At 37.0% G+C, this 24,542-nt stretch overlaps 1 protein-coding gene across 1 annotated transcript; it reads right to left on the minus strand.

Moving 5' to 3' along the window:
• Positions 1-365: 365 nt before the first annotated feature.
• Positions 366-19,667, minus strand: LOC103707931 (protein TPR1). The gene is made up of 25 exons (XM_008792644.4): positions 19,324-19,667; positions 19,036-19,215; positions 18,811-18,924; positions 17,173-17,331; positions 16,788-16,962; positions 16,568-16,697; positions 14,640-14,761; positions 14,338-14,473; positions 14,130-14,239; positions 10,126-10,195; positions 9,976-10,049; positions 9,808-9,903; positions 9,630-9,722; positions 7,423-7,550; positions 7,068-7,302; positions 6,763-6,930; positions 6,597-6,692; positions 5,318-5,470; positions 5,112-5,222; positions 4,839-5,018; positions 4,619-4,747; positions 4,442-4,537; positions 1,480-1,662; positions 1,231-1,406; positions 366-880 (listed from the first exon to the last, which is right to left on the minus strand). The coding sequence occupies exons 1-25, from the start codon at positions 19,401-19,403 to the stop codon at positions 721-723; spliced, it is 3,354 nt and encodes a 1,117-aa protein (XP_008790866.2). The 5' UTR covers positions 19,404-19,667; the 3' UTR covers positions 366-720.
• Between the last annotated feature and the right edge of the window lie 4,875 nt (positions 19,668-24,542).

A 24,542-nucleotide genomic window follows, 5' to 3' on the forward strand; every position in this document is an offset into this window, starting at 1 on the left:
GCCAGTGACATCCAGCCCTTGCCAAAGTATGAAATAAAAAAGTAGCACACTTACCCAACTTATAGCTTAACAATCAAATCTTTTTCAAAGCTCTTCAGTCCCGCATTCATATCACGACAGGGAGAATAATATAGTTTTGCACACAATCTGACCAAACAGTCGAGTTTATCATTAGAATAATTTCTGGAAAAGGTTTCTCCAGAAAGTTGATGCAAATGACACCAGGAACTTTTCAATGGCATGTAATCCATCACTAGCATAGTCATTTTACTTGATCAGCAATACCTCAAGTGGTCACAAGGATGCTATTCATGAAATAATGAAAGAAAAGAAAACTAGACTCCAAAAATTTCAACCAGACATGATTTTTTTTCGAAAGGTACATTTAGACAAGGATGTAAATAACAAATCAGCATTCACCACTTACAACATGCACAAACTTACATTGTTCTTATTGTTTCTTTTTATGCTCACCTTTCAAGAGGCACATATAAAGGTGTAGAAAGTTATCTTGAGATAAATAAATTAAGCCTACAAGTTAATACAATCTAAATACAAGTAGATCAATATAAGATTAGAACATTTACATACATGGAGCCATCACCATCACCTTTGGAGCTAGATTAGAACATTTACATACATGGAGCCATCACCATCACCTTTGGAGCTGGTCTACAGCTGGATTGCATGTAGCTGATGATGCTGGTGTCCTACCGTTAGCTACGCGGCTACGCCATTTTCAACAGGTACTGGAGCTCCCCACTTTCCCTCGGACTCCAAGGGCTCTATCACTTTAACTGCTCCATCTGTCAACCCAACTGCCAATTGATTTGGCTCTTGTGGGTGTGCAGCAACAACAAGGGGATACACCGGTGGGTTGCTGTGATAATAGAAAGATGCTTGGTTAATGGAAGTTAAATCCTATTAAACAACAAACTGTTCTAGAAACAAAGTAACATGAACACTCTAAAGGGAACTAAAAGGGAAAAATGGAGTGCCATCGAAAACATACGACGTAGACTAATTACTGCTGCAGGAGATAAAGGGTAAGTATAATAGTTCTTTTTGTTGTTGTTGTTGTTTCTTTTTTTGATACACAATGTAGAAATAATAAGAATGTTAATATTGAACTTTAAGAAATACAAACTAACATTACACTAAATACAGTTTCACACAATGCAGATGTTCCTTTAGAAAGGCTGAGTAATGCCTGACATAAAACATGACTACCTGTTCGCACTTGCCGGTGACATGTATGCTGATGGGCCAATCCGACATCTTAATCTCAAATTGTCAGCATCAAAAACACCAATATTACCATCACAAAACGAAGCATAGACCAGTTGGCTGTTGCATGAATAGGAAGCATATGATATTGGAGCAGAAAGACTTTCCTGGGCAACCCACTGAAATGGAGATACATCTCATAAGAAGATTCAGAACTCATCATGGAGACAGGTCTCAAAGAAAATATGTTACCTGATGGATACGCTCCATTTTGGAGGCATCATAAATTGCTAACTGTGTTTCATGGACTACCAGTAGGCGAGTTTGGTCAGAATTGAACTGGACACGCGTATCACCAGCAGGCGCCTTCCCAGCAGGAAGTTGGATGGCTATAGATTTCCTTTTCTCCCATATCTCCGTGTTCCACACCCAAAGCTGCATAGGTAAATTGTATTTGTGATGGCAAAACCAAAATATGCAAATGTGAAATTAGTTCCATTGATTATCATTATCAACTACTTTTAACTCAAACAAAAACCAAAAAAGTGCAAAGGAAAAGGAAGAAAAGATTCAACTGCTCAAACACTAATAAAATAGAGGGATTGAAAATTGTACTCAAAACTAAAATTGATCCCCACAAAGCAAAACAGATGGAAAGTGTCAACATGCCAGACCAAGCATCTTGCTGCTACCTTTCTCAGTCTTAGTGTAGTCTGCCAGGAAAGATGAAAGGGCAGTGGTAGCAGCTAAATGGGCACATTGTTGATGGGTTAAAGCCATCATTAAAGCATACATGAGATGCACATAATAAATGCTTGAAACCCTTGAATAAGCACAAAGTCCTGAGTCTAGCACCAGAGATGCAGACAAAATGATAGCACAAAGCAGCAATAAACATTAACTGTGGCACAAAGGAGAAAGAAAGCAAAAGGCAGAAACTCTACTATCAAGATTACTTAACACCCAAAGCTACTTGTCTCAACTTTAAGGTGGTCTAGCAAAAAATAAGATAGAAATAAACAAGTGCAACCACAGTTGATTAATCATCTTATAAAAGCCAAATCAAAGGATATAACTGAAATACAAAAATCACTAGAAAAAATAAGGCTAACCAACCATGAAGAGTAATGAGTTAAGACCGATAAGTCATATGTACTACAAAGTCGAGGGCATGGTTCACCATACGGGTCCGAACCGGACGGTACGGGGTGTACTGTACCGTATCAGTTCGATACTAGTACTCGGTATAGGTGGTGTACCGACATTCGGTATGCTGAAAAAATTCTGTACCATATTGACATAGTGCTAGTGTGGCACCGTACGGGGTCTGATAGCGAGATGGTGAATCTTAGTCAGAGAGACAAGTGATAAATTATTTCAATATCTAAAACTCATATGCTGGATAGTTGCATAATTTAGCGTGCACAAAGGCAATTAGAACCAGAGGAGCAAGTGTCAGAGCAAGATGGATGCTTCATACCAACAAATGGTAGCAACAGTCCAATCTGCATGCTTATAACCATAATCATAACCATCAAACCTTGTCCCAACTATCTGAGGTCAGATTTATCAATTCTGAAATGCCAAGCTTTCCTATTTAGTGCTATCTCTTACTTTCCATGTTCTTTATTACAGCTTCCATCTTTTTATCTGAGGTCTTTACTCTTCCTATATCCTTCAACAAAGATACGAATATGAAGTGCATCCCTCAAATTTTCTTACATCCGTTCTATATGCTTGTAATCAAATCTTGTGGAAAACACCCATATATCAACATGGCAGGTGAAAAATACCTGTAGTGTACAATAATATACATGCCAATACTTCCATGATCTCACTCAAACTAACTGGTATAACATCAAAATTCAAAACAGACTTTGCAAGGAGTTACAAGAGTTTGATGCAAGAAGTGTATTCATAAAAATGAGACTAATAGATTGGAGAAAGCTGTGAAAATAAAATATGTTTCTTTTCTTTTCGGCAAACAAGATAAATTTTATATAGATGTTCATCAGATAATAAAACCCAGGATCTCTGTTTGTCACAGTAAGTAGGACACAGGACTTGATGTCAGAGCAAGAAAACATCATAGTTCAAAAATGTTTTAGTGGAAAACAAGGTAATATTTTATGTGAGCTTTATCAGCCAACAAAACCCAGGGTCCTATTTGTCACAGTAAATAGGGCTGGCAATAAAATTATGCAAGTCGATTAGAAGTTGGTGAAGCCGAACAATATTAATGGCAGCATAAACCCTTCTGAGACATGGGACTCGACATTGGAGCAAGAAAACGTCACAGTTCAAACTCTCTCAAAAGACAAAGAAATCTTGGGAAAGATTTTGGAAGCCAGTATAAAATTAGATATACCAAAGCACGCTGGTATACAACATATTATAATGCAAATGCTACTTAATCATGTATTCATACTCAAGTGTTATGTAGGAGGGCTAATAACCTATGTTATTAGCACTTTCGAAGCCCTTTACTACAACAGCAGGAGAAGCAAGAATCCTGGAATAATGGAGCAAATAAAAATCAAGTTCCAGTTTCTCCCCACTCGCTTGCTCCCTTGTCGCATTTTAATAAATCACTACAAAATACCATTCCTTGTAGCAACCCATTCTTACTAGACACAATCTCAGTTGTACAATGCACATAGTTTACCGCAATTTAATAGTTTATTCTTCAGGCCAAATCTCTAGTTCTCAAGGTATGTCGTCTCGCTATCAGGCTCTGTACCGGTGCCACCTTGTTACTGTATCAGTACATCTGGTACAGAGGCCTATTCGATGTACGGAGTGTTGGTACGCCCCTTGTACCGCATATTGGTACCGAGCCAGTACGGTACAGTACGCCCCGTACTGTCCGGTTCAGTGCAGTATGGCGTACTTTGCTAGTTCTTTATTTTTTTCAAAAAAGCAATTTTACATAAATTCTCTCGCTGCTAATCTACGGAGTAGTCTAAAATCTTCTAATTTCTTGGCCCTTTTTCCTAAAAGTTCATGAATTTGTAAATAAGAGGTTTTATCATTCCTTGAGATCGCATTTATGTTTTTGTTACATAAATATATACATAGTACATACATATATCCACCTGTGCACGTGTATGTGGTGCATTGATAGAAAACAAAATTCATATGAAGTACAATTTTCAGAAATTTCGGACCATGTTTCAAGATAGACAAACTGCAAGAAACCATTGTTATTACTAACCTGTGCATCAGCACCTGATGATACGAGTATATTAAGATTGTTGGAGAATGCTAAACCGGTTATGCGTTTCTGATGGCCTTTCAGCTTTGTTTTAACCTGATGGAAGTACTCAAAAGAAAATTATTATCGACAGCAACAAGAACAACAGCAAGTTTGTCATAGGTTAAAGAAAATCACCTCATCCACTCTCACATTGTATATGTGGATGGTTGAATCTTCCATTCCAATTGCTATGATGTTATTGTCCTGTGGGTGGAATGCTAAAAATGTAGATGCTGGTGGGGGTGGCATGAATGTTGTCATTACCTGCAAGAGTATAAATTAATTGCCTAGTTAGAAAATGCTTAGCATTAATGATGTTTGCATATAATCCATGACATAGACATTGCCAATTTACCTTAAATGTCATCATGTTAAATAATGAAACTTTCCCACCACATGCAGACATTACATATGAATCATTCTTTGAGAGTGCGATACAGGGGACTGCTTCTTCTGGGTTCGTATCCGGCACATCATTAGTCATAAGAAGACCACTGTTTGGTTGGCAATGGTGTGGCACAACACTGGCTGTGGCCTATAACCCACAACAGACTTAGTACACCTTATTCGTTTATATAAATATTCAAGAATATAACATAAAAAATAGAGTCAAATGCTAGCAAATTGCCTTGCCACTTGGATTCTGCTCTCTACGGCTCCACTTCCACAGCCTCTGAACACCATTGGACCCTAGTGCTAACAAGCCAACCCCAGAGTTTGTGTAAAGCAGTCTTGCAACCTGTACATGTGAAAGTGTGATTGTTAAACCAATAGAAACCCTAGATTTAGAGTTCTGTCAGCATGAGATATATATAAATATAGAACAATTAGCACCTTTGTGGCAGAATCCGTGCTCTCTGGCATGGTAACAACTCGACATTGCTGTGGATTCAGAATTTCAGCCAATTCCCAGGGCTTAATCTTATCAGGCAATTCTTCTGAAATTCTTGGCTTATCTATACTCCTAGATGATGGATCACCTCCATTCTACAAAAAGCATGAAATTGTAAGTAAGAAAATCCATGTCATTACACTTCCCCCCTCTCCCAAAACAGGGGAAGAAAAGCCAAAAAGCAGCGTGCACGTCTAACATACACAGATACAATTAGGCCAAAAGAACTGTGCTTATCTATGTGTCTATAAATGGTTGCAGACTTGCAGTAGTGTAGGCCCCATTGAGGAGGCCTAATATGGAGAACATAGGGTCCTGGGTGCAAAGATATTTTTCCATTCAGAGGGCTTGGCCTTGGCCAGAAATCAAAGGAAAAGTAGTTTATAATATGCAGCTCCTTGTTTTCATTTGTATTTTCACTTTAGAGATTTTTCATATATGCACATATGTGTCTATAAGGGCAGAAATGTATATAAATGCATATATAAAGGAAAAACATGCATTTTATTCCAGCTGTCGGCTCTGGATCAAAGCCATTCAAGTACTTTCGCATGTGGGAATCCCACCCCCAATTTCTTGATGTAGCATACATACATACATACATGTATATAAAGCTGCCAAGGTTTAATGATTTTATCAATGAGGGAAAGGGCCAACATGCTGAGTCTAAAGTGACAAACAACACATCACTTGGAACACCAACAAACCAAGCTTAGGGCTGTTAGGCCCTGGCTCAGCAATGTCAACAAGGCTTTTGAGCTGAAGTCAGGATTCAAACCAACCTACCCCCTAGATATTCAAGCTCTGCTATAATGAGCCTGAGCATATACCAAATTTTGCAAATCGGAGTGTATTCAGAATCGGCTTGTTTATAATTAAGCTGTGCCCCAAAGTGCAGCTTGAGTAGCTCACTTTTTGAATAAATGGGCTTGACAGCTGATTAATAAGCCGAGTCTGAGCTGTTCGCAAGCATCTAAGTGTAGGCAGCCCAACACACCATAGAATGGTGTGCACAATGTATAATAACCAGGAGAAAAAAAGTTTGAATTAAAAAAAATAAAACAATAAAGAAAATGTAAATAATTGCGAAAAGTGAAATGACAACATATGCAAATAAGAAGATCCTTTATACTGATTTCATGTCAAATATATGCCTAGCCAAGAAAGCAAAAGCAATAATCCCATAAGGCCTTAAATTTTTTACTCTTTGATTAAACATACAAGAACAGGAGATGGCCTTGCAGGTGAGTTTCTGTCTAAGCGATCAACTCTACTGATGTTTGGAGAGATGCTTGCAGCCACGGGGGTGCCTGAAACCTGATCAAGAAATTTGAAGGTTGGAAAGCCATTGTACATCTGATATTATACGCTCAGTCTAAGTTCTAACCTTGATAGAAGTAGCTTCATATTGAGCTCTAAATGCTTCAAAAGGTCGGCTTCCAAAAGCTCGCAGGGATTTGAGGCCATCCACATTAGCAAGTATCTTAAAACCATTATCAACTGTATTAACAGCAAGAAGATTTCCTTGCTTGTTGAATCTCAAACATGGAAGACTCTGCAGTAATTGATGTACCAACATTACAAGGGTTAATTAAAAAAATCTATATACACACACACACACATACACACATGTATATACATATATATGTATAAATATACATGTACGCACACACATATATTATAAAGACTGACCGGGAGTCCACCCTCAGCATCTGTGCTTGTAAGCATGTTAACACTGTCCACATCCCAGAATTTTATCTGGTTATCTTCACCGGCTGCCAAAAAATGATTCTGAGCAGTATCAAACTGAACAACACCTGTTGATTTTTTTCGGAAACCCGAATATGTCCTCTTTATTGCTCCTTCACTTTCGTTCCACTCAACCAGGTGAGAGTCTCCATCCTTACTAGTTCCACATGAGAATAATCTACACAGTGATAGATACAGATAGACAATGTGTTAATTATTGAATGTAAACAACAATTGTATATTTACAAGGATACATTATCAAATTTAATTGCAGAACTCCTAATATTACTTCACTTACCTACTTCCATCAGCGCTATAGAGCATTGTAGTACACCAACGCCCAGGAGCATCATAATCAACCCTAGAGCCCATGTTGTCATATAGCCATGCCTTTATTCTCCCATCTAGAGAAGTTGAGAAGATGAACTACAAAGTCAAAACAGAAAGAGTTGTCAGAAAGGCATGTATCCAGATTGAAAAAGTGACTTACTTTATGTGATGGCATGCCAGCACAAAACTTCCAAATGCGCTAATATATCTAAAGAAAGATCTCAGAAATCTTCAATTCAGAAATAATTTTAACCCAGTCATGCATCCAGGAATCCCTCTTTATTTAGCCAAGGATACCTGCCAAGGGTTTAACTGCTAGCCCATTCTGCCCTTACATATTTAATTACTTATTTTGGTTACTCACAGATGGAATCAAAATGAATTAAAAAAATTGCAGAGTTCACATACCAAATCAGCAAAGTTGCAACATAGAAAGTCAAAAATAGGGAAAAAAGAACTGCAAAAAAAAAAGGGATTTTCTGCATGGATACCCTTCTAAATATCAGATTTTGCATAAATACCCTTCCAAAATTGATATTTGCATGTATACCCTCGTAAAACTCTGTTATTATACAAATGCCCATAATATAACGGTTGCTCTAACGGTGTTAAGAAAAATCATATTTATATTAATTAAAAATAAAATAAAATTTTAAAATTATGCTATTGTCCCTATTTTCTCATCCTGTTATCGGAATCGCGATCTATTTGCATGCCTACCCATTAAGGATATTTTAGTCATTTTAATTTAAAACCGTTAATTTTTTAACGTTATTAGATAGCATGGGTACATATGCAAAAACAAAAATAAAAAAAAGGTAGAATGACAAAACAAGTGTTTTACGAGGGTATTCATGCAAAAAATTCCAAAAAAAAAAATTATCTGAACATCATACTTCAAAGTTTATACTTCGTATATATTATGAACTGTATTAGTTAGAAGATTCTTGTGATGTTTATTCGTTAGTCAATTACAATAGATCCAGATGAGTTAAATCATCAGTCTTGCCACTCAAGATACAGTGGGAACTGGTTATTTTCACAAGACCATTTCAGTGCTTAGCTTACCTTATTTCTACTATGTCACGATTCAGGACCTCACCCAAAAAGGCTAGCCAGAAGGTATTTTTAGGTTTCTTAGCTATGTAAAAGTACTCAAGATCTCCTCGGCGAATAACCGATGTGGGACTAAATACATGCCCGCACGATCTTCACATACTCCCTCCGTTGAAGCCCTAATGTTTTTGTCAGGCTAAGGGTTCAAATTCATTCAAATCTAATCATAAGTACCACAATCGGCCTGTGGTCAGTCTTCATAAACCCGTGCTGCAGTATCCCTTAGTCTACATAGGCTATGGGCTGAATTCGCTCTAATATCATTTGTTATAACCCAGGATCTCATCCAAAAATATTAGCCAGAAGGTATTTTTTGAGTTTCTTAGTCCTATATAAGTACCCAAGATCTTCTTGGCGAATAAACAATGTGGGACCAAACACATGCCTTCATGGGTCCTCGCATACTATTTATTGATTTATTCTAATTGAATGAGTCTTCTTCTTTTGTTCTTCATTTCTTCCTTTCTTGGGAGCGTGGTTTTACTTGATTGGCAAAAAGATACTCCTATTAGCATAACATAGAGATGAACTTAAGCAAGCTCAAGAAGCTCAAATCTGAAAGGATGAAAAAAGAGATTATAAATCAAGAGTCACCACTACAATATCCTTTTTTTCCATGTAAAATATACCAATGCAATTTCCCCTATTAGAATAATCTATACATGATCTGAAGTGCCTAGGATGGTATATTTTGCACGAAGAGGGGGGGGGTGGGGAGAGAGAGAGAGAGAGAGATTTAGAAAGGGTGAGGCTTTCATGACAAACAGTTGCCAAGAGGCATTGGAAATGGAAAAGGTTTTGCCAAAATAGGGCAAAGCTCATAATTTAAAAGCTAGTGTTCCATAGGTTTCGACGGTATGTTAAACATTGGTATTTCTAGCTAAGTATTTCAGCCAATACAGATACCTCATCATTCTTACTAATTACATTTGAATTTTTCAGAAGAGAAGTACAGCTGTTATGCAGAATGAAGATCCAGTGATATCATCATCTACCTGAACAGCATAAATTCTAACATTTTCCTTCAAAAATCAGCTAGGTGTTGCTGGCAATAAATACCTGAATGTTCTCCTTGTGGTGGGGGCATACAGAATACACAGGTGCCTCGTGTCCTTCAAAGACATAAAGCCTCTGTCCATTCAAATCCCAGACCTATAATGCATACAAATCTCAATCAGAGAATAAGTGACGAGAATTAAAACCAACATAAACAAAGAGAGGTTTTGCCAGCTCAAACCTTTATCAGCTTATCATCTCCACAAGTCACCACACATAGTTGTTTGTTTGGATGAGAGAATGCAATGTCATTGACTCGTCCAACATGAGCATCAATCTGCTAACAAAAGGGATTGTGAAAGCCACTTTCATTCCATCTTTAGACAGGCAATAACAAGTTGCAACTAACCTCTAAAACTTGACGTAGATCATTAGGCGCTTGATAGGCATGTAGGTGAACCAAGTGTTTTGTAAATGCAACCCCTGAAGCCACAAAATCAAGATTAAAGAAAATAACAAGTACTAGAATAACTTGACACTCTCCAAGAGAAACACTTGCCTATCAGACTTCCATCTGGACTCCAAGTAACTCGAGTAATGGATATAGAAGAGTCTTTCACAATGGCACTCTGTTTAAATATAAATGAGAAAAGACAGATCAAGCAAAAGATCCACATCAACCATCTGAACCATATTAATAGAAAAACATAAATGCATCTGGACAATTCCAGTTTATTTACTTGCACAAACTACAAAAGAAGCTAAACAACTTGCTACTTTATATAAAGTTTGAATTTCTCCAGCATATGGAAGTACCATTATAAATCTGTACTAACAGCTGAAAGAGGCATGCTTTAGATACTAAAGCAGAAAAAGAGATGATAAATTAATTTTATGTTGTTAACCACATGGATGGTAAGCTAGATAACAACCTTGGAGATCACACAATGAAATGTACATCATCTAATCGTTTCATTAATGTACAAAGTCAGCAGGCTAAGAAATCCGCATAGAATGCTTTAAGGCACTGTAGGATTTGTTTGGTGGTTATAACCAGTCAAACTTCATCCTGGATGAGTTTAAAATCTCTATAAACTTCACTATTGTTCTATTAAGCTATTGCAGTCACATAGGTGCTAAATGTTAATGCATGAAGAATATTGTTCTTTTTGATTATATCTACATGCTGTTATATCCCATATAATAGTTACCACCACTATTAAAATGTGTGTAATGGCACTGTTGCCATTGATAATGCAATTTGTGCTCTCCCCCAACTCTACAAATAAAATGACAGCAGAGGCCTTCCTGTGATTTCCACGAATGCTTTGAAGCGTAAGAGAATTATCATGATAGATCATTCATGCCGATCTCCACCATTTGACTAAAGTGTTACATCATTCTTATGCATATACACCTTCACAAGCAGATCTCCAGAAATTTGCAATTTAAACAGCACTAACTGCTAGAAGGTTGTTTGGCTTTTGACCAAAACACTAGGCTTTGTTCTTAATAACATAGATCAAGGGTCTAATGGATCCAATTGTAAGATGGGGCAGCTCATGAATCTTTTCATGGCATTTCTGGTGCCAAAGTTCAAAGGAGAAATACACGATTTTTTTTTGGTTTAGATTTACTTTATATATCCTTCAAGGGATTCTAGATTTTACGCTCTAACTTGACATTAAAACTTCCTCCTTCGACCATCACAACTAATGACCAATTTTTTTAAGTCCCACTATGAGATCGATTTTACTTCTTACTCACCATTTTTCTCATTTTACAAAAAGACCATAACCTTGAAGTTTTGGAACCAATTTCTTGCTTTCTCAAGCACTAATCTTTTGCTATTGACAATTAATAGGGACTGTCTATTTCTCCTAGCGTAAACCAGTATCAACAGTATTGCTGCTAATTTTTGTACTTTTGCTCTTTCAACTTGCTCTTTTAAATTTCAGCACCATTGCAATATGTTTTGGCAAATTTAACATGCTGTTTTGATACTCTTTTAGTGAAATACTAAAATCATGTCTTTAGTTTTTCTCCCCGTGTGTGTGCGCAGATGTGTGCTTGTGACTGAGAGAAAAAGGGGAAATCCTCGATCTACATTTACTTGGCACACGTCATATTAATCTACTGCCATCCTTAAAAGATTTTGGAGCTCAACTGATGTCTTTGGAAGCATATCTAGGATTGCTCGATGTTGCTGGCCATTCAAAGAAAGAGTACCAAGCATTTAATAAAATTTATGGCACATCCCAGAGCACCAAGCATTTAATGATTTTTATGACACATCTCCTTGACATATATGATTCAAAACTTTAGCATTCTTTAGAAGCCTACATGGTCTGAAGAATGCTCTATGCCTTTCCTGAATTTGCTATCTTCCTTGACTAAAGTGCATGAAGTTTGTCATGGGATTTTTAACTACCTTACCTGTGCCACCATGTGCTAATCTCATTGCCTTAGACCTAGGAAGCCTCCTCCCCAAATAACCCATGTCAAGTTTGGGCAAATAAATAAATAAAACTTCATCAAAAGTGTATGCTGCTAAAAACTATTGTTGTCTTTCAGTATTGTCACTTCCTCTTGGCTCTTCCCTAACATACTGGAATTATCAACAGCTTCTCGCTGATAAGATCACTTAGCATGTTAATGGATGGTTCTGGTGCATAACCATGATACCTGCATTGATCTCTGCTTCAAGGCATGCCTCTATTACAGTTATTGCCTCATTTTCTATAGAGAGAATGTTAGTTTTTGCGTATCAGTAGCTATACTTGAATCTTGATCCCAGTACAGCTCTTCCATGACATATCATCAAGGTTACTAGAAAACACTACTATGAAGGTACTTTTCTTCTTATTTCATACCACAATACTCCATATGCGCCTCCCTGCGCCCCACCCACCCACAAAAAAAAAATTTCTCACTTTCTTCAAGTGCTTAAGCTTGCCATTTATACTTTGCTCATTCGTCATTCATCAATTCATGAATTAAACTTATTCTACTCTTAAGCAGCATAAAAGTCTAGAGCAATGTTAAACCAGCATCACCTTGATGGAAATTATTGCAGGGATCATATAAATTTTCCATATAGTTGTGCTTCTAGGGGAGTTTCTAGCCTTTGGCAAAATACAACTTCACCTTTCTAGTCCCGAGCATGGGTGTTAAATCACATCCATGCTTTAACCATGCACGTAAGTCTATTTTGACACCACAAATAGGTTATAGTCTTGCTAAACGGATGGCACTTCTGGTTAACTCTAGTGCCGTCATGGACCTCTCAATATCCTTCTAAAAGCAGTTGAAGATACATGATTCACCAATTGAATATCACTTCAATGTGCACCAAAAAAAAAAGGAATAGCTTGAAAATAAACAAGAAGAATGTAGATGAAAGAATCAACAACAAATTAGCAGATAACCCCAAATAAATGATCCAGTAGGAGTTAAACAGGCTGAGTTGGGCAGGATTTGACCCCCTCCCCGCCACCCACCCCCACCAAAAAAAGGGCAGCTAACCTAAAGCTGATCTAAATAGAAGCATAAGGCCCCTGAAGACCACTACTTATAGGAGGACAAAGTCAAGAAGAACGAAGGAGAAATCTTAATAAGGGGTGGGAGTTGGGACACTTCCGCCTGCCAAACAATTTTCCGGCTATTCGGAGGCACTACTGGAGCATCACTGAAGTGCTCTTTGAAACACCAAAGGAGCTATTTTACTTGACAAGGTTACCAATGGTAAGCAAACGACAGGTTGTCTATATCAGGAGATATGCTGGCAAAGATACAGCAACGGATGCTCGAAAATGCTAAAGGTGGTGGCACAGCTACTCAGTGTAATGACAGGATGGCCCAGTTAACAGATCAATATCCCAGACAATCTTTGAAACTTCATGGTAGTCTCAAGAAAATGACATTTGGGCTCTAATACTTTCAAGCTCAAGGAACAAAAATTACAGATATTAAAATTTTCATTAGGAACGCATTTAAATATATAAACTTAAAGATCCATGCTCAAATAAGCACATTAGTACACAAAAGTGAATGCACGCAAAACAAACCTTATAGCTAAACAAGGTACAAGCTCATAGAAAGAACAAATAATAAAATATGGACCACACAATTAACAATATACATAGTAATGGGCTTGTATGCTGACTACCCATTATAGAAGAAAATCTTTATAATCAAATAGTACTAATGCATACATATGTATACGTATATACATACACGTGCACGCGTATATGCCATGGCACTAACATTTTTAGAGAGGGGGGGGGTACTTGACGAGAGATTCTCATTGTAAAACATTGCGAGATGTGTAATATTACAACTTATATCAATTGCTGAAGTTCTTAAGTTTACACCATCAATCAAGATATGGACATTACAACTAACATCAATTACTAAAGCTAAGCTTTAACTATCAATCAAGAAGTGAAAACCATAGAGCAACAATGACAGCATACAATTCACAAAGGTTTCTTTATTTAAAAAAAAAAAAGAAGTAATAGTAATTTTTCGATCCATGGTTCTTTACAGAAGTATGATGAGGACCTGAAACTGTTGTGAACAAGCTGCCATATCCCGTATTTTGAACGGCTTAGACACCAACCTCTCTCGCAGACCAACTTCCCAAAGTGTAACCTCACCATTCCCAGAACCCACTGTAGATGCAGGTTATGAGAGAGCTAATTTACACGTAATATAAAAGTTATTTGTTCATAGTTACTCAAGCAATCAAATATCAGAAAGACCACTGTACCAAGAAGTAGAGTATGATGGGTAGGATGGAAGTCCATGCTATTCACAATGGATCCTTGTGTCAACGTACACACAACCATCCTTGGCAGGTCATCCAGTGACCATACAACTTGCGGATGAGATGCTAGATACGAAACCTGCATCAGAATAGAGACATGAGTAATATACATGCAAGAAAAAAAGATTTAGAGGATGACAAATTATGGTAACACACAATGCATAGGTTGACAAGTAATGGTAATACAAAATGCCCAAATTGTAGCACCACACTTCTTTAAAAAAATATTAAGCTATTAATGTTACCTCATCCACAGGATGCGCACCAGGTCTCAAACGTTTCATTAGCTGTTCAGATTCAGCATTCTGATAGTCTGTCATACTGAGTGCATTTGGAGGAGTTCGTGGGCGTTTTAACATAGAAACTGCTGAAGAAAAGACATTGCAGTATTATCAGACTTCTGAGTAATATTATTATACATGGTATTGGTAACAACCTACAGCTGCAGGCATACATTCCTTGGCATGTGGCTGCAATGATCTAATACCAGAGCTCACCTATTTCTCAATCCTAACTAGAGTATTATCACACTTCTGAGTAATATTATTATACATGGTATTGGTAACAACCTACAGCTGCAGGCATACATTCCTTGGCATGTGGCTGCAACGATCTAATACTAAAGCTCGCCTATTCCTCAATCTTAACCAGATTGAAAGATGAAATTGAAGCTCAAATTATTATCTATAGTTATAAAGGAAAAGCATCTTCACAAACAAAATTATCTTCAGATCAGAGTCAGATTTCAAAAGTAGGAAGATGCCACAATTGCAAGTGGCCAAAATATAAATGCAAAGGGCATTCAGTTTTATTTTTACAAAAATAAAATAAAAAAAAACATTCAATCTGAAGGAAATTGGAGGATGAACTCAAGACGGATACATTTAACTTGCTTCCAAAGAACATACGAAAGAAGGCAAAAGTATTGGTATTTTTCACATAATGGTTAATATCAGGAACCTATCGTAAGAATTTATAGTAAAAAAATATATATATCATGTTTTGCATCCATAATACTTCCAAGTTCCGATAGATAGTTGAATGTAAGCGATCAAGTTCCACAGAAACAAGTTCTAAAAAACTTACAATTGTAGATTTGTCAAGAGTAGGAAGATCTTAAAACCAAGGTGTGAAGTACCAAGGCATGATGACACATTGATCACCTACCAGCACGGTACATACTGCGCTACACCCATGTCTAGACTCATGATTCATAAGTATGCCTTTTTACAGCATGTTATGTACCTCGATTGCCTCAGTATCGAGCACATCATACTGCAGTACAATTGGTTCTTCAAACCTTGCTTGACAATTAAATCTTATAAAATATCATTTTCCTATCAATCATGACTATCCTCATTGTAGTATGATAGGCTTGAGGAAATTATTTTTGAGGTTCAAGGATTTTTACCATCTACCTGCTTCCAAGCAATGGTGGATTTTGACGCTTTGTAGTTTGTACCATATTTAGGTCAACATCTTTGCATGACGCATTTTATCTCAACCAAACAGACATGAATGCAGAGTCAACCTGATCCTATGTCAACTTGCTCCAGTACAATTATCTTGGAAGAACTATGGGATGAAGTTTGCATGTGCCACAGCAAGATGCAGCACCTTGATCCCTAATCAGGTGGGCAAGTGGATTGACCACTAAAGGATAATCAAATCAATGAATGCAATTCCCAAGATATTGAGAGGTTGCTTCGTGCAAATTTACATAGTGCATGTGGCAAAAGAATCAGGTTGGTAGAGGATACCAACGACTATCTAGCAAAATATGCCAGTAGATCATTAGAAATGAAAAATTTTAAACTAAGCTTCGCTTTTTAGGCTTTGGTCACCCAGCAGAAAGAAAGTATTTTGCCTATTTTACATAATTATTGAGTTAAAATCTGAAAACATTATTACCGGTGCAGGAGCTTTAAAGAATTGTTAAAACTGCATGATTTTTTTGTCATGTGAAACATAAAACACTGAGCTTACTGAATCTTAGAATAATTTCACAAAACCTTATGAATGTTGGAATTACATTTTATGAACATCACCACAAAACGAAGTGTCATAGAAGGCAAAATAGTAATCACTTTTCTGTATCTGTTTCTGTAATCAAGAATCAATATCTAATATAGCTCAATTAATGTAAAACGAAACAAACAACAAAAACCCAAACCTTGATTTGGTAGAACAGGCATAGATGATGCTGTAACAACAGAAGACTGAACAGTAGATGAAGCAGCTGCATTAGACATCCAACCAGCTAAAGCATTTGTATTTGCAGCTGCTGCAGGAGGTTGGAATGCCTGCATGAACATAACATGAAAAGACAATTGATCTGAGCATTTTGTGACTTTACTCCTTCGTACCAATTGCAGTGTTGAATAACAACATACCGCATGAGCTCCAAGCGGTGTATATGTGGCAGCAGCTTTTGGAACAGCTGCAAGTGGAACAGAGACAGGTGAAGCACGAGCTCCATTTGGAGGGGCACAAGTATGGTCTGTGAACAAGGTCTTGATGTCAGGATTTGGTCTTGGATTCTTGCAGAGCTGGTGTTGCCAGTTCAAACTGCCATATAACCAGCTAGCATATGTCAGAAACCAATTGAAGTATCTAACAGTTAACATTGATTAGTAACAAGAAATTAGATGAAACTAGCAGATATCCTTAAAGAAAATATTACATGTATATCGGAATGCATAAATTCTGTTGAGAAAAGTAAGAGATGAACAGTGTTAAGACAAGCATTTTTTCCCCTGTTCAATATCATTCCCCTACCTTTGGTTAATTAGCGTTCGCAAACGAGAGGCTTTGAGAGTGGGAAAAACTAGCTTTTCTCGAAAGAGAGGATTTGCTTCAATCAACTTTTTGAGCTCAATCAGCATGATGCTTCTTGCAGATTTGGTGTCACCATATTTAGATAATTGTTCGTTTTCCCTGCAGTCATAATCAACTTGTTAAATGAATTTATTGGTAATATATTTCATATATAGAAAATATTTTGAGGGGCAATTAAAAATTTAGAAATGAGATAAAAGAGGTCATAGTACAAAGAATGAATTCATAAGGAAAACAATTCTGAAAAAAAAATATATAGTATCAAGGATCAAAAAAATATATAGTATCAAGGATCAAAAAAAAAAGACTTCTCCCAGATTTCTATGGAAGATTCCAAATAACCAGACCAAATTCAGCAAGAAGAACAGCAAGCAGATTCACTTGCATAGAAACAACATAACACAACACTCTTGCAAGAGCTTATGCCTATAATTCAAAATGTCACTCTTATGTTATATTCCTTCTGAAGCAGCTGCTAACATTGTAGGCCATTATTGCACTATCAATATATTCAAATATGATGATATCTTTGACAACGATAGCAAAAAGCCAACGAAGACAGAAGTCCACCTAAAGTCCGAGCTCTAGAGTGCTTGGTCAATCAGTTGTTATCTATCCATCCATTGCATATATTACCAATATGCCCCTACAAGAATAGTGACTAAAGCACCCCTGAAGAAGCAAGGAAGTGCAATCAGGGCTTTCAAAATGGGCCAAAACTGGCTAAAGGACCATAACTTTAGGCCTTATGTAGGCTAGATTTGGTCAGCAAATTTACTGTGCACGAAATATAAAATATTGCTTCTACATGCCTCTCCAGCGTTAAAAAAGATTTCAGAATACAGAATGGAAATTAAAATGAAACAAGAAAATAAGACCTGCATTTTTTATGTGTATTGGTTATATGAATCATTGTGCATGTGTATGCTGATATATTATTTCGATACTCCCATTCTTTTGAATAAATAACATTTAATATCACATAAGGTGCCAACTATTTTTTACTTGAAAGAAAGAGATAGTAGTATTATTTTGATTAAAACATGAAACTTAAAATGAGGATCTTAACATGTATTAGCTTGGTTATATTTTTTCTAAGCTTTATTATATCATAAACAATTAATCTTATATTTGGAATTGTTGTCCAGGCTTCAGAATGAATAACAGTCTTTCTTACAAATATTCACCTTTGAGAGAGATTTCCAGGTAAAAATGGTAATTCATCAGAAAACCAGAAATAGTTTCCTATATAGATGAACATTTGTAGGAATATTTCTAACTGTATGCTGTAGTTGGTTTCTTAATAGGTGCTGAATCATATGTAACCATTTCTTTCTCCTTCATTTGATATTTAGCATAAGGCATAGTCTGTATAATGCTGCCTTACTACCAAAAGCTAGTGGTAGGGCTCTGCAAATGTTATTTGCTAGTTTGTTATATTCTAATTCTGTTATCTAAACATATCCTTGTCATGGTATTAATGTCAAATTGAATAACAAATACGAGGCTTTACATGCTTAATAAACCAATTCAAATGCAACGGGTAAAAGAACGGTGCAGGGATAAAAGCAAATTTACCTAAAGTTGTCAAGAGTGAGAAGCTGAGTAATTTCTTTATACAACTCTTCATTGAACGTTGAGAAGACCTTAAGGTCTTTCACCAGTATCTCAACTGCCTTCGCCCTATCATGCCTGAGCACAAGACAAGTACATAACTTTTTGAAAAAAAGGCCACCTTTTTGACACAGAAATACTTTTTAAGGGGAACAATGAGACAGAGGAAGCAGGAATAAAAGACAAAACCTGTCTAAAGCCTCCAGATACTTCTGTTTCCTGATCTCAAAGAAAATCTTCATGGAATATCTATTATCATCCACCTTGGTGAACCCGGAGAGATACCTCTCCACCTCGTCCCACTCTCCAGCAAGCGCCTTTTCCTCGAAGTATTTCATATTAAAGAAGAAACCAGACTCCTGCTCGAGCCTGCCACAGAACGCATCAAAATGCAAAACCACACCAATCAAATCCTTCCAACAAAAAAACAAAAACCACAAAATTTTTCCATCCAAAAACCCAAAAAAAGAAACTCACTTGTGGACGGATTCCTTGAACTTCTCCTCATCCAGGAACTGGAGTATGAGGAACACCAGCTCCCGACTCAGCGACGACATTTCGCCTTGAATTTAGCCTAGAAAACGACAGGGACCGCAGGAAATCGAAATCTACGTGGGAACGATCGAGAAAAGGATCGAATTGGAGCAGGGGAGGCGAAGGGGAGCTGGGGGGCGATGGATTTGGAGGGGGAATTCGGAGATTTTAGGGGGAGATTTACAGGATTCGGGGAGGTTGGGGGTGGGCTAGGGTTCGGAATCCCATCCCCGGAAGCGAGAGAGCAGAGAACGGAAGCTACGCGAGAGAGAGAGCGCTGAGAAAAGGTTGAGGCTTCGCCTCGCTTTCTTGGATGCGTTTTGCAGTCCTCTCCACAGCCTTTCCACCGACTTATCGTTGATAAGTAGCCCTACTTATCAGATATGGCACACGGAGTATACTTCAATTATATGATAAGTTGGATGGGGACGGGCGTCGGTTTTCTCGGATTCCAAGCTATCTACTCAAATCTGGTGGATTGGATATTCTTCCTGGTAACGTCCGGCACAGCTGCGCTGTCGGGAGATGACGTGTTGCTGTCCAGGTTAGAACGGCAGGCTTAATTTCTTTTTAGATTTTAAAAAAGCGGCGTAGCACCCTCAAAACTGCGAGTATCTTCCCAGAATACGACCATCCCGAGTTCCTTTTTGGACTACCAAACTTGACTTTCCACCCTTTTTTTTCTTACTTTTAAAAATAAAAATGTTAAAAATTATTAATTTATTATTTAGTTCATGCACATGAGACTCATGATTATTGTCTATTTTTTTTATAAATAACAGTGAATCTCCATCCTTTGTATTGTATCTCCTGCATACAACAGTGATCTCCAAGTATCTATAAACTAAACAGTGAATGGGTGGAAGATTAATAATGGTATTCCAAAAAAAAAAGAAACTTTAAGTGCATTTGTTGATCATGCAAAATAATTCATCAGGCCTATGTAATGCTAAAATGATAGTTGATCAGTCTCAACCCTATTTATTATTTCTTGCCAACTATACTTACATGTAAGTAAATAAACTTTTAATACAAGGAATCCATCCATAAGTCAAAAAAGAATTTGATGGTCAAAAAAGATAATAAGAATCATACTGATGCACAATCAAATTGCGAGCATATGATAAAAGAGCATCTTTAAAATGCTAAGATTGAGCCTAAAATATATAAAATATGTACTTTTTCAGAAATGATCCGTCATAACTTTTTTATGAATCATTTTACATTTTTTTTAATGACCGAAGAAGAGACTCTAATTGTATCTTCAATTCTACATCTATGTCCTCTCTCCAGTTGGAGCAAAACTCAGATTCCTAGATTAATAGAGTCTGACATGAATGAAAGCGGAACATTGAATAAGAGGGCCCGAAACAAAAGGTTGGCATCTTTGGAATGGAATCTCAACTCGTTGCCCTAAGTTGCAAGGCATAGTACCATCCGAATTAAAGTTGGGCGGTAAACTTTATTTGAGCTTCATTTTACAATACCAAGAACTTTGACACCAAACAGCATTTGGCTTAAAGACCAGCCTAGGTAACTACTGCTAACCAACCTGTTTCATGGCTCAGCATCAGGTAGCAGTACATGTCCCAATTGTGGATCAAAATAAGTTCTTTTGATAATTTAAAACGGAACAGCAGCAGCCGCGGCGGCGGCGGCAGCAGCATCAATAATGATAACAATAAAAGAAAGGTTGGGACCGGAACCAGCGTGCCTGGCCGTGGGTTACCTCACGGAAAAAGAGTGGGGCCCACGAGGGGGTGAATCAATGGCGAGGCTTGGAATTAAAGGGGACCCAGGTCTTTCGGTAGTGCGCACGGTTCTGACAAGGACGAGAAATGAGCGTTTATTGTCTCGTTTTCTCGCGTGAGATATCGAGAGATTTGTTTATTAGATCCTGCGGATCCTGCGAGATATTTGGCGCATCTATTGGGCATGGTTGTGGTCAACAATCTTAAAAGAGAATCTTGACGTCCGACATCCACCGCGGTTCAGCTCACCTGCGGTGAGCGAGAGGACATGATGAATGGTGGCTTGCACTCCTAATGGAATTTTTTTTAGTTGGACCAATAGAGCCCTCCTTGGCTCTCTTTTTCCCTCATCATTCTATTTTTTTCGTAATCTGATCCAGCTAATAATCTCTCCCTTCCGTAAGGGTCCATATAAGGTCAGATTTATGGGTCAGGCCAACCCATTTGGCAAGGGTTGTCTTATCTAATGGTTGCCGAAGCTGAAATGTTACATTTGGGGGGAGGGAGAGATGAGTTTGGATTCTTTACGGCATCAACTAGAGATGTCCAGTTTTTAAATCAGGGTCATCCATGTATTGAGCAATGATCATGATTATGATAGGCTATATGCAATGCTTGAGACTATATGAGGTCTGAATTATAGGAAATTCTAACTCGGGAGAGATCAGCTATTCTATTTTACAAAAGTTTATCATACCATATGATGAGATTGATTCACCTAGTTATCTTTTTTGTTACGTGATATATGCTGATCATTTAATGCATAATTTTTTGAGACTCAAAGAGGATCCTCTTGCTAGCCAAACAAAATAGGTACATCACCGCTACATCTTATCATATATACAAATCCTTCACTTGGAATGTCAGATTATTAGGGAAATCGGATAGGAGCAGTAAGCTAGGAGACCATGGATTAAGGTTTTCTCCAGGGCAGACCCACTAGAGATTTGGCAGATTGTGTTGAGAAAAGTCCTTGAGAGAGGTCCAGCTGCATGCTTTTACTGCATGCTCTTAGAAATGTATGGATCGATGGCTGCAATTTATTTCTTAGACAATGGACGAGCATGTTGTAGTCAGTAATTAGGCACACAATGTATAATCATTATGTTTGCTCTTAGCTAGCAAATACTATTATCAAGAAAATATTTGACCTTCTTTTAGGTCATAGGAAGTCCCCAAATACAGAGACTTGATTGCCAATAAATCAACCAAACGAAGTTGTTTAGAAGGATCATTGATTCTCAGAGGTCAAAAAAACAATTTTGTTCATCAAGCTAGGCACTTAGGTCAGATGCTTGTTATGCATACTATAGTCATGGCATCGATCAGATGTGCACAATTATCTTGGTATTCTTGTGTTTTTTTAACTATCTTTATGCAATGATATTTTTGGTAGAAATTTGCTTACAACATTTAAGCAAACGGTTTTTTTTTTCATTTTTTTAGAAGAAAGATAGATATGCATTTAAGCAACTCCATCTTTTTTCAATGATATTATTAGCTAACAAATGAATTCTGCTGCTTAGCAACGGTACAAGTTTTCACCAGGTACGTATGTTGCTCAAACCATCTTGTGACGTGTGCCGTTGAAGTTGAGATGTGTGGCGATCATTCAATATGCATTTTGAACCAAAAAAACATGGAGGTGAGGTTTAGCCATGCAACTGAATGGCCTGTAAACTTTCTTTCCTTGGAACCATAGGAAGGATCAGGACTGCAAGGACCCAATGTTGTCGGAATCAGACCACACCGGCAAGTTCAACCAATTGAACCGGAAATTAGCCAACTAATTGGTTCAGTATATAACCCCTTAAACTAGATCAATCAAAAACCGGTCGAAATTGGATAAACTGCTTAAATAGGAAAACTCTTAGAAATTTGATATCTAGGCTGGAATTTTGGGCTTAAATACTTTAATCTAAATATTTGAATTAATATTACTATCCAAAACTTAAAGGCCCAAAGTACCAAACCAATAAACAAATAGAACCCAAAAAGATTAAAAAAAAGCCTTCACTACACTTAATTGTTATTAGGACCAAGATTAGAGCATTTTTTATATTTTTTTATTTTTTTGTAAATATTTAAATATTAAAATGTTAAATTATGACATCATGCTGATGTCGGCATTTGCGAACTGGTTGAACTAGTTCGATCAGGAATTGGTTAATAAAACATTTTAACATGCAGTTCGATTTTTAAAATATTGACGAGAATTGAGATCAATACATAATAGTAACAAACCAGCTTAAAGTCATCCAACTCCACCACCGCTCTATTTTAATGTTATCAATGTCTTCTTTATAATCTAGCATCATGAATCGTGGATAGCTAATGAGAGCTTGCGAGACAACTCATAATACTTTGAAAGTTGCATCTTGTTCTCTAGTATCGTAAGAAAGAGATGATAGAACTGTGGAAAAGGATGGTTGTCGCTGACATGACCTAATTCTAGGTTGGACTAAATACGAATACACATTTGATCATAATTAAGTTGAGCTAGGAGTCAAATAGATAGCGGATTCTCCTTTCCTTATTTAATTAGCTCAATCTAAGTCCAACTAAAATAGGTTTTCTTCGGTGCCATGTATTAGTCCATGGTTGAGTGATCAGTTTTAGGCCACATTATAATCCAATCTCTTAATCCACTTCCCAATGGGTTGAGTTTGAGAGATTAATCCACCCCGTCCTAAATGATGACTAAGCCAATTAATTTGATTTTGCTCGAACTTGGATGTGAACCGAATAAATACATGTATGGTAAAGTTCGAGATTATTTTATTATCAAATCCCAATGAAATAGGTGAGCAGAAAAGGCTATAAATAAGTTAGTTTAACAAAACTTGAGTACGGACGGACTTTTTCTAGGAGTTAATGGAATTTATTGCACAGCATCTCAAAACTGTATTATAACCGGTTATAGCCAAGAGCGAGGAGAAGGGGCTATGCATCTCTCACTTGAAATCTCTCCTCTAGGGATGGCAGAATCCATTTCAAACTTGTAAAGGTATAAATCCATCAGAATAAAAGAAATTGAGTAGGATTCTTTTTAATTGAGTTGGTTCCAAATAGACTTGGAACAAACTTGATTATAAATGAATGGTTTTGAATTTAGCCACTAGATTGAATACATGAAGCAATCCAATTAAGAACCATCCGACTTTTGGACCCATATGGTTCAATTCGTGTAAAAAAAAGGTTATAAAAAGTAATGGACAAGGTGGGCCATATAATTTTAAGATATATGATTTTATATGATTGAATTTTAGCGATTGAATGTTAGCTTGTCCTTAATCAATTTATGACTATTATATATCATAAATTTCTTACGATCATTATGATATATTTGAAATTAAATTTGATTTTGCTATTTGTGATCTTTAAATACTCTGTTTTACTTTATCTTTTATA

Source organism: Phoenix dactylifera, chromosome 13 (assembly GCF_009389715.1).
Source record: "Phoenix dactylifera cultivar Barhee BC4 chromosome 13, palm_55x_up_171113_PBpolish2nd_filt_p, whole genome shotgun sequence".
NCBI classification, from domain to species: Eukaryota; Viridiplantae; Streptophyta; class Magnoliopsida; order Arecales; family Arecaceae; genus Phoenix; species Phoenix dactylifera.

What these genes read in the sequence shown, in the direction of transcription:
- LOC103707931 (XM_008792644.4), bottom strand. Translation starts at nt 19,403, where the DNA reads ATGTCGTCGCTGAGTCGGGAGCTGGTGTTCCTCATACTCCAGTTCCTG. An exon ending in CCATCATACTCTACTTCTTG is followed by an intron (nt 14,240 to 14,337) that starts GTACAGTGGTCT and finishes CTGCATCTACAG; the next exon opens with TGGGTTCTGGGAATGGTGAG. An exon ending in CTTGTTCACAACAGTTTCAG is followed by an intron (nt 10,196 to 14,129) that starts GTCCTCATCATA and finishes ATATTTAAACAG; the next exon opens with AGTGCCATTGTGAAAGACTC.